Source organism: Dromiciops gliroides, chromosome 6 (genome assembly GCF_019393635.1).
Source record: "Dromiciops gliroides isolate mDroGli1 chromosome 6, mDroGli1.pri, whole genome shotgun sequence".
Classification (NCBI taxonomy): Eukaryota; Metazoa; Chordata; class Mammalia; order Microbiotheria; family Microbiotheriidae; genus Dromiciops; species Dromiciops gliroides.
In genome coordinates, this window is record NC_057866.1 from 190,099,927 (window position 1) to 190,111,630 (window position 11,704).

An 11,704-nucleotide genomic window follows, 5' to 3' on the forward strand; every position below is an offset into this window, starting at 1 on the left:
TTCTATGATGATCATCTGTGAATGGTTAAGTTACTCTAGGCAATACAGTACCACAAGAAATTGTAAAAGGACTTATAATGGAAAATGTTTTCCACCTCAAGAGAAAAGATACAAAGGACTCTGAATGTGGACTGATACATAGTTTTTAATTTTCTCTTTTGCTTTGTTCTTGCTCTTGCAACATTGCTAAAATGGAAATATGTTCTGCCTGACTGCATGAGTATAACTATAGCAAAATGCTTGCCTTCTCAAAAAATGGGAGGGAATTTGAAACTCAAAGGAGAGGGGGAACAGAATTCAGAGCTCAAAAATGATAAAAAATCAAGATTAAATATTATTTTTATGTATAATTGAGAAAAATAAAACACTTCAAAAAGGATATATACCTTAGATAATGAAGACTGACATGCATATATACCCAAATATGTGCCTATATAGAAGTAAATATGTATGTACATATGTGTATAAAATATGTTTCTATTTTAGAAATAGTATTTGTGTGACATACAATTAGATTTGATATATGAAGAGAATGTTTTGATGCAAATGAAGCATACTAGTGTTGATACCAAGTGGAAACAAAATGGACTTTATCGTTATTGTTTACATAATCATACATAACTTTATTGACCATTTCAACATCCGTTCCAATAAATAATGATTTTTAGAGTCATTTTTAGTCACTTGTCACTTATTGCTCCTGGGACATATACTGAGTGATGCAAGAGTTCCTTCTTCATTATGACGGGAAAGAGCAAAGTAAGGGCGAAGAGTCCCTTGAAAGTTCATTTCTGGGGAACTGAAGATAAGGTTTTCTTCTACGACATTGTAAAATGCTATATGTCCCTTTTCATAATCAAGAAAAATGCCCATCTTATCTATGGGCTCACTCACAAAATGGCCATGTTGTAATTTCCAGAAGAAGAAATCATTTACACATCTGTAGCCTTCTAGTGCACATATATCTTCAGGTAATATGGAAAGGTTCCCATTTTGGATGGCTGAAACTTTACAGACACCCACTTCCCACTCTGTATTATCTCCCCACTCTATTTCCCAATAGTGTTTGCCTGAGGTAAAGGTCTGGACCCCCAATACAATAAAAGAATCCATAGATATTTCTTCACTGTCAGGCAGGATCTGTAGGAAACTTCCACACTTGACATGCTTCATATCTTCAGACAAGATGAGATGAGGATTGGCTGTTTCAGGATCCAGAGTTATATCCCCTATAGCAAAGGGTATAAAAAGGATAATTAGCCTTGGGTTGCAGACCCTGTAGGGTTAAAAACCAAAACAGAAAATATTCTCTAATCCTGGACAATCCCACACTATGATACTCAAGTCGTACTCCATTTTGGATTATGAAGAAATCTTGAGGAAATCATCCTCCCCCTTACACCTATACTTGCACAATCAACGTAGTTTTCCAGTGGCATAGTTCAGTTCTATGAAAATGAAGGGATAGTCTGGGCACATGAGTTGACTGCTTCAGCAGCTGTGAAATGATCCAGCTATTTAGAAAAATAGCTGAGTTAATGAGTGAAATATGTAAGAGCATTCAAGCCTGTTGAGATTCCAAACTGAAAAACTGGAAATTACGTTAGAAGTCATGCCAGAGAAGCTCAATGGCATAGTGGATACAGTACTGGGTGGGATAGTCCTAAAGCATCAGACTTGGAGTCAGGAAGACCTAAGCACAAATTTGGCCTCAGATCTTTACTAGCTATGTTATCTTGGGGAAGTCACTTCATGCTATTTTCCTTAGTTTCTTCATCTGTACAATGAATTTGAGGGGAAAAATAGCGAACTTCTATAATTCATTTTTTTCTATTATTTTTTTTTTGCAGGGCAATGAGGGTTAAGTGACTTGCCCAGGGTCACATAGCTAATAAGTTTCAAGTGTCTGAGGCTGGATTTGAACTCAGGTCCTCCTGAATCCAAGGCCAGTACTTTATGCACCGTGCCACCTTGCTGCCCTACTTCTCCATTAATGTTGAAAAGAAAACCCTAAATATGCTCAGAGACAGATAAAATTAAAATGACTGAATAAATCATGTGAAGTTTGAAATTATTCATAAGGGAGAGCTGTTTGTCCTTCATTCTCAAAGAGCACTATGACATCTGGGAGGTGATGTTTTGACTTGCAAGTGAAATGGATTTAAGTAAGGGAAGGTTGTGCAAAGCTATCAGCCTCACTCTCCTCAGGTGTCATCTGTGTCCACTGGCAAGATACAGAACAGAACAACTTGGAAGGTTCCCATGGCATAACAGTGGTTGGGGCCACTTGTGCATGCTAGCACACTGAACAAATCCATTACAATGAACAAGGGAAATCCTGGGAATTTCCCAATGTCAATTGAGACTGATCTGGGTAACTTACTATGGTAGCTCTTGAGCATTTCTCTCAAGCAAGTGATGGGCCAGGTGCTCCAGATAGAGGAATCAACGTTCACTTCTTGAAGTAGCTGCTCCTCATTCCTACAAACAGGAAACACTTGGTTACATTTGTTCTGCTCAGCTCTCCAGAACACATACTTTATGTTCCAGCAGAGTAGATCCCAATTAGCCCCTTCGAAGAAATCACATTCCCCCACTGATTTTGTATTTTCAAATTATGTTAAAAGAGAATGGAAACTTACCATTCAAATGGGATTTTCATAACCTGAGGGAAGAAAATAAAGAGACTTAGTGTTCTCTTCCTTAGTCCATTTCTACAATTATTGTCTTTCTCATAGAGCCCAGACACAACTCTCCACAGACCTGTCACCCTTAGAACTCTTTTCCAGAGACATTACAACATCTGCACAATTTAGGTCTGTGCAGAATTGATTAGAACTAGCTTTGGTTGTTCTCTGATTGGCCTCATGCCTCTGCCTCTCTCCTGAACATGAAGAAATGACTTCATTGCTCTTCTGCCTCCCTCCCTTACACAGAAAACTTATGTGACAGAGTCAACTTCTACTTACCCTAAATGATGGAAGAAAAATGAGGAAGTGGGAAAAAAGTGTTGTGATTCTGGGAGACAGGTAGTCACACTTTTTTTTGTTTGATGTGAATGGGAAATTTGGGTTTTGAGACTGAAGAGACATGATGTTATCTTCACAAAAATGAAATTTGAATAGAGCCCATGAACTCAAACTGAGGTTTACTTCCAGCGTCCTTTTGTTAATGAGGCATTTACTTGTCAAGTACTGTCATGCCCAAACCTAAGAAATCATCAGTCCACATCTATAGCCCCCTAGAAAGATAAGGCAGTCCTGGCTATTTGGGGTTTGGGGTGGGTAAAAATGGAACTTTAGCATTAGAAAAGACCTCAGACATCACCCAGGTCAACCTGTCACAGATATAAGAAGGATGTATAGAGAACTTCACAAAAATAGTCATTAAGACTCCTTTAAGAAACTTGCATGCCAGGGAACTTAGCACATCCAAAGGCAGATGCAATTATTTTGGAAAACATCTCTTCTGGTGATAATATGGCTTGATATAGGACATTGAGCAATGTAGACAAAAACTTAGACATTACTTCGGATGCTATAAGTATGACCATAGGGGAGCCCCTCAATTGTTCTGCAGCTCAGTGTCCTCTGTAGGACTGGGATTATAAAATCTCTTTAGCCTAACTCAAAGAATAACAATGACTCATAAATAAGAAAATATGGCAGCCAAGTTGGAAACTCAAAAGCATCAAACTCCTTAGATTAATTATGTAATAATCATGATTATTTTTTAATAGAATCCATTTGTCCTGATTTTGCCCTCTTGTACCTAGAAGATCAATTCTAAGGGCCCAGTGGTACAGTAAAGTACTTGAATAGACATTTCACCTCCTACCTATAACTTCTCTAATGGTAGACCTTCACAGTTGTTAAAGAGATGCCCTGGGACATAGATTTCAATCCTCCCTTCCACTCAGGATATTTTCTTCTTGACCTATTCGACAACCTTAATGTGACTCATTGAATTTTGCCCCAGAAAGAGAAATGAAGCTTCTAGATGAATGGTATTCAAACTTTTTTTAACAAGATCTCTGGAAATATCCCAAGACAGGAATGAACTCTCTCAACTCAGCAACATAGAGCTAGAATTTCCACAGTTCCTTGAAGATATAACTTAAGTTTGCCATTCATTTTCAATTTTTCCTCATTCCATCCTTTCCCAACTGCTCTGCCTTTCTCCTTCAAACTAACATATGTTATATCTCTTTCTGTTCATTCTACATTTCTTTACAAAGGGCCTTAATGTCTTTTCAAGTAAATTGCCATGTACTTATCAGTCTGGAAGCTTTCATTTTCTTTACTGTTATCTACAGAGCTTAGTATAAGACCTGGCACACAGTAGGTATTTTATAAGTGCCTAACAATATATTTTTAACATTTTTGCTTATGATCAAATATTACATTTGGCCAATGAGGAAGCATAAATATTTCTTCTGAAAAGAGCTGTCAAGTGACAATCTACCTCATAACTCTTTCAAGAAGTAATGAGGGGGCAGCTAGGTGGCACAGTGGATAGAGCACTGACCCTGGAGTCAGGAGTACCTGAGTTCAAATCTGGCCTCAGACACTTAACATTTACTAGCTGTGCGACCCTGGGCAAGTCACTTAACCCCAATTGCCTCACTAAAAAAAAAGGAGAAGTAATGAGGCATATGGTCACTGTGGCAGAAGCTAGAGTTACAAGAATGTTTTGTGATTGCAAATTTAAATTTAAACCAGCATGAGACAGGTATTGGAAGTCATAACATAGTTTTGAGCTGAAGGGTCCTGGTCTTTGAGAATGCCTGTGCTCTGCTACAACAGATTCATTTCCAGCCATGCTCATCAGAAAAGAAAAATGCATTTGGAGCATCCAGTGAAATGCCTGAACTACCAAATAGTTCTGAGACCTGTGTCTTAGCATTCTGTGGGTGGCTGGGCATGGACATTCATTTCTCAGTTTTACAGCAAAAGTACATGTATATTTTACATACTCACCTGAAACATTTCTGATGGTGCCTTGTCCAAATTCTCCTCCACATCTAATACCATTCTTTGGAGTTTTTGGATTTCTAGTAATAGTTTGGCTTTGTTCACTTTATGTTTGGCCATGTTGTTTCTGAATTCCTGTCCTAATCTTAGCAGGTGTTGGTTTTCTTCATTCCGTAAGAACTGGTAAATTTTCTCATATTCAGAAATAATTGATTGTTTGAGAGAATTTGCATCCTCCTGTACCAAAAGAAAGCAGAATGAAGAAGGAAGTGAAAAGTCCTGAAGAGAAGAGGTGAGTAGCAAACCTTTGGGCTCTTTATTAAATACTAGTAGTTTTCTAAGAGAATTCATGAACTTAGGTACCAGGTATAGCTTTGTGACTGCTAGGACTACATCTTCCATTGTAGGACTTTAGAGATAAACTATTTCTTGCTGGTCTTTTTGTTAAGGAATACTTAATGATGTAAAAAATAATAAGAAATAATATATCAAGGAAAGGTTCTCAAAGATCTACCAGAGATAATTTTCTCCCACAAAATACCCAAATGCAGTCTGGAACCCATTTCTTCATCAATATATTTTAGCAATTTACATGAAAACAAAGTTATTCTACTGACTTTGGCTATCATAAAGTTTACCTGTCATTGAAACAATCTATTTCATCCCTTAATTATGAATATGAATCTGATCCTTTACAAAGACATGATTTGCCTGACATTTTCATCATTACTTATTCCTTCTAGGAAGGGCCTCAAAGGGACAATGTATCTCATACTTTTTCTCCAGGAAAACAGATAAATACTGACCTTACAATGTGCCTCCCTCCTTTTCATTTTCTTCAATGCAGTTTTAAGTTTCTCTTCTTTCCTTTGCAAGATATGCTGTATCTCCTGGAGCTTGTTCTGAAAGAAAAGTAGAGACTTATCAAAACTTCTTTTTAGAACAAAGATATCTGGACATTTAAGAATTATTAGATAATAACACCTCATACTTAGACAGCATTTGAAGTCTATTAAAGATCTGAAAGTTCTTATCTCTTGGATGCTGACAATAACTCTGAGAGGTTGACACTATTAAAATTTTCAGAATTTTATTGATAAAATGAAACAAGAATTTTGAAGGACAAGTAAGAATAAATAGGGTGTGAATCTGGATTTGAAGCCATAGATAGTAATAAAGCCTTTGGATTTTCCTTGAGCAATATAAGCTTTAGTTGTGTGCCCAATCTGGCAGTATCCCCAAGTGATCACAAAGAGAGTTGAATGAGCAGACACCAGTTCTCCTTTGGCATGGATCTCTAATTAGCAGATACTATTACCTTGTATTGTTCAGCAGCCTTGTCCATGGGAAGAACATGATGATGCTTGTGCTCTGGAGTTAATGAACAAGACTCACAGAGGGGTCTCTGGTCTTCCTCACAGAAGAGCTTCTCTTTTTCCAGATGTTGGTCACAGGTGGTCAGGCCCAGCATGCTCTGAAGCAAATAAGGTCTGATCATTTTGCCCTTGAGGGAAAGATTCTGCAGGTTCTTGTTGGGCACCAACTTGCTGATTTGGATGACCTGTCTACACTCTGGACATGTTGTTGTGGAATCAGCTCCATTCCTGCACTGCAGAAGACACTGTGTGCAAAAGCTATGACCACATTTGACAAGCACTGGGTCAGTGAAGTCGCGCAGGCAGATGGGGCAAATGAGGTCTGCTTTGAAGCTTTCAAGTAAGTCTTTGGCATCCATGTTCCTAGGCCTAGAATGAAATAGAGAAAAGTTTGAGCAGCTCATTCCTGTGCTATCTAAGGCATCTCAGGCCTTTTGTGCAGGTGGTATTTCAGGGAATCACAGGCAATATAGGGCCTGCAACAGAAGTGGTGGTTCCATATCTACCATACATCCATTGTGGATCCCAAGTTTCAAGTCTGCTTTCATATAGAACCAATGAACCTAAGAGTCCTAGAAGTCAGACATCATGGGCTAAAGCAGAATTCACATGCAGCCAGTCTTACAGATGAGCCTCATCCCTAATCATCTTGAAGTGCCCAATAGCAAGCTTGGGGTGGCAGGGAGGAGAGTTTTGTTGTTGTTGTCTTGTTTTTTGATTTGTTCTTATAGGGCCAGTGTGTCCCCTAGGATGAAGGATCAGGAAAACTGATACACCCAGTGCCGAACCAGGTATCTTTCCTTCAAGGACCCTAGAGGATGGGGGTTCTCTCTGAATATTTGTTACTCTCATTTACTCTTCCTCTTATCCCAAACTTCAGGATCACCCTCTTCTGAAGAAAACATCTCTACTTCCTCTTAAATGCTACTGGAAATCTCTGGTTTGGCTTACCTTACTATTTTATTGGGTAGTTTAGGAATGACTGACCATATTTTAAAGGCTCAGTATAATTATATTTCTGATTAGATAATGTGATAACCAAGAAAGACAACCATGACTCATTATTTCTGCACCCCTAGTTTCCCCTCACCTCCAAAAACAGACCTTAAATGCAGGTATATTTTCTCCTCAGCCTCTAATTTTTGTCCCATGTTTAATTTATGATTCCTTTAATGGTCTGAAATGTTTTTTTTTTTCATGTTTGGGAAAAAAAGTATTTTTCCCACAAAAATCTTACCATTGATTTGGTCCTTCTCCAATATTCCTCTCAGGGTAAATAACACCAGCTCTTTTCCCTTGAACTCTGGCAGCAAAGTGTTTTGGGACTGACTTGTTGGGGTCTTTTTATATCTTTTCCTTTGATTAGCCCCTCCCTCTGCTCCACCCACAAAAGGTGACAACACCTGGAGTTTGATAGTACTTCCCATATCTCTCTTTTGGCTGGGTTCTCACCTTTGTCTTTTTGCATAGTAATGAGTTTCCATTCACAATGGTGTTCACAGGCCAGAGAAGTCTTACTTCTAAATTCCAAAGGGAATTCCCTCTATTCTATTCCTTTTCAGATATTCCTCTCAGGAGAGATAATGGTAGCTCCAACTGCTAAGTTTTTAGGACACTGTTGTTGGGGTCTTTAAGTTTTCCCTTACTCTGCCCCCCCAAAATTAGAACTCCTGTGTTATAAAGGATCTTCTTGTCTCTAATATTGTACTGAGTTCTCAGATTTGTCCTTTTTTTTTTTTTTCTTTTTAGTAATGGGCTATAATTCACAATGAAATTCAGACCTATGTACCTGGGCCAGAGTTGTTTTGCCTCTACATTAATTTTGCCTCTAAATTCATTCATTTGTATAATATTGGAATTAATTGTTCTTTAAATGTTTGGTAGAATTCACCTGTAAACCCATCTGGTCCTGGGGATTTTTTCTTAGGGAGTTCATTAATGGTTTGTTCAAATTCTTTTTCTAATATGGGCTTCGTTAAGAATTTTATTTCCTCTTCCGTTAACCTGGGTACTTTGTATTTTTGTAGATATTTATCCATTTCATTTAGATTGTCAAATTTATTGGCATACAGTTGGGCAACTGGGTGCAAATGGTTCATGTTTCATTGTAGACATTGTTGCAATATTATTATCATTTTAAAATGTCTCCCTTGATGTGATTGCTCTCTGGAAATAAGGGGGGAGGTCTACAGAAAGATAACAGGAATATAAAAGCAGAAGGTAGAAATAAAAGATTATTTTTGAAAATTTATTTGCTTCAGTCTCCTACCAAGCCCTCCTTTGCATTTTCCTGTTTCCTTGCTCCCAGATGTCATATTTACAATAATCTCTTTATCAATAGGGTGGCTTTGTGCTTATGTCTTATCTTCACTAATTAGGTGTAAATTCCTTGTGGTCAGTGGGATCCTTTCAGTCCAAACCTAGCACTTTTGTGATCAACAGATAACTTAAGATATACTTTTGGGAGCAGAGCCAAGATGGCAGAAAGAAGCCAGGAAGTTCCCTGAGCTTTTCCCTGTTTCCCTTAGAAACAAACTTAAAGCTTGTCTTTAAACAAATTCTAGGGCTATTGAACCTACAACAAGACAAAATGCAACAGTATTCCAGCTTAAGATAACTTAAAAGAACTTCAGGAAAATTCTTTCTCACTTTGGAAAATGTGGAGTGTGGCCCAGCCCAGATAGTCTAGAAGCAAGCCATCTGGAGGTTCTTTAGATACAGGCATTTTTCAGAGACACTTGTTGCAAAAATTCCCAGTTTTCTAGTTTCCTTATAATTTTGGTTGCATTGATTTTGTTTGTACAAAAGTCTTTTAATTTAAGATTATTAAAATTGTCTATTTTATATTTTGTAATGTTCTCTTTTATCTTCTTTGGTCCTAAATACTTCCTGTGTCCATACATCTGATGGAAAAAGTATTCTGTACTCTTTTAATTTGCTTTACACCATTCCTGTGTAAACCATGTAACAATTTTTATCTTATTTTTGTATGTGGTGTGAGTATTTTATATTATCTACTGTTACTTTAAATGGAATTTCTCTTTCTAAGAATACCATCATATCATCTGCAAAGAGTGATAGTTTTGTTTCCTCCTTTCCTATTATAATTCCTTTAATTCCTTTTTCTTCTCTAATTGCTAACACTACCATTTCTACTACAACATTAAATAATAGAGGTGATAATGGACATTCCTGTCTCACCCCTGATATTATTGGGAAGGCCTCTAACATATCTCCATTACATATAATGCTTGCTGATAGTTTTAGGTAGATACTGCTTATTATTTTAAGGAAAGCTCCACCTATTCATTCCTAAGGTCTCTAGTGTTTTTTATTAGGAATGGGTGCTGTGGGGTGGCCAGGTGGCACAGTGGATAAAGCACCGACCCTGGATTCGGGAGTACCTGAGTTCAAATCCAGCCTCAGACACTTGACACTTACTAGCTGTGTGACCCTGGGCAAGTCACTTAACCCCATTGCCCCATAAAAAAAAGGAATGGGTGCTGTATTTTGTCAAAAGCTTTCTCTGCATCTATTGAGATAATCATATGATTTTGGTTAGTTTTCTTATTGATGTGGTTTATTATGTTAATAGTTTTCCTAATGTTGAACCAGCCCTGCATTCCTGGTATTAATCCCACCTGGTCATACTGTATTATCCTGGTGATCACTTGTAGTAATCTCCTTGCTAATATCTTATTTAAGATTTTAGCATCAATATTCATTAGGGAAATTGGTCTATAATTTTCTTTCTTTGTTTTTGCTCTGCCTTGTTTTGGTATCACCACCATATTTGTGTCATAAAATGAATTTTGTAGAACTCCTTCTTCACCTATTTTCCCAAATAATTTGTATAATTTTGAAATTAATTGTTCTTTAAATATTTGGTAAAATTCACCTGTAAATCCATCTGACCCTGGGGATTTTTTCTTAGGGAGTTCATTAATGCCTTGTTCAAGTTATTTTTCTAATATGGGCTTAGTTAAGAACTTTATTTCCTCTTCCATTAACCTGGGAAGTTTTTATTTTGGTAGGTATTTATCCATTTCATTTAGACTATCAAATTTATTGGCATACAGTTGGGCAAAATAATTCCTAATTATTGATTTAATTTCCACTTCATTTGTAGTAATATCACACCTTTTATTTTTGTTACTTCTTTCTTTTTTAAAATCAGATTAACCAATATTTTATCTATTTTATTGTTTTTTTCATAAAATCAGCTCTTAGTTTGATTGATTAATTCTATAGTTTTCTTGCTTTCAGTTTTATTAATTTCTCCTCTAATTTTCAGGTTCTCTAGTTTAGTATCTATTTGGGGATTTCTAATTTGTTCTATTTCTAGCTTTTTAAGTTGCATGCCCAATTCATTAATCTTCTCTTTCTCCTTTTTATTCATGTAAGCTTTTAGAGCTTTAATTTCCCCCTAAGCACTGTTTTGGCTGCATCCCATAGATTTTGGTATGTTGTCTCATCATTGTCATTCTCTTGGATAAAGTTATTGATTGTTTCTATGATTTGTTGTTTGACCCATTCATTCTTTACAATGAAATTATTTAGTTTCCAATTGATTTTAGTCTACTTTTCCATGACTCTTTATTACATGTAATTTTTATTGCATCATGATCTGAGAAGGATGCATTTACTATTTCTGCCTTTCTATATTTGACTATGTTGTTTTTGTGCCCTAATACGTGGTCAATTTTTGAAAATGTGCCATGTACTGAGATCTACCATATCTAACTTTTCTAGTATTTTATTAACCTCTTATTTATTTCTTATTTATTTTTCAGCTAGATTTACCTAATTCTCAGAGGGGAAGATTCAGATCCCCCACTAGTATAGTATTACTGTCCAATTCCTCTTGTAACTCATTTAACTTCTCCTCTAAGAATCTGGATGCTATACCACTTGGTGAATACATATTTAATATTGATATTACTTCATTATCTATAGTACCTTTTAGCAACATGTAGTTTCCTTCCTTATCTCTTTTAATGAGATCTATTTTTTACTGTGCTTTGTCTGAGATAAGGATTGCTACCCCTGCTTTTTTTACTTCAGCTGAAGCATGATGCATTCTGCTCCATTCTTTTACCTTTACTCTGTGTGTATCTCTCTGCTTCAAAAGTGTTTCTTGTAAAAACCTTATTGTAGGATTCTGGTTTTTAATCCACTCTGCAATTTGCTTCTGTTTTATAGCAGAGTTCATCCCATTCACATTCACAGTTATTATTACTAGCTGTCTATTCCCCTCCATCCTATTTACCCGCTTTGTACTTTTCCTTCTTCTTTTACCCTATTACTCCTCACCAATGTTTTGCTTCTTACCCCTGCCTCCCCCAATCTGCCCTC

General features: G+C 36.7%; 1 protein-coding gene across 1 annotated transcript; it reads right to left on the bottom strand.

Moving 5' to 3' along the window:
- Nucleotides 1–687: 687 nt before the first annotated feature.
- LOC122732175 (probable E3 ubiquitin-protein ligase TRIML1) lies at nt 688–6,708 on the bottom strand. The gene is made up of 5 exons (XM_043972307.1): nt 6,292–6,708; nt 4,980–5,210; nt 2,643–2,665; nt 2,384–2,481; nt 688–1,229 (listed from the first exon to the last, which is right to left on the bottom strand). The coding sequence occupies exons 1-5, from the start codon at nt 6,706–6,708 to the stop codon at nt 688–690; spliced, it is 1,311 nt and encodes a 436-aa protein (XP_043828242.1).
- Between the last annotated feature and the right edge of the window lie 4,996 nt (nt 6,709–11,704).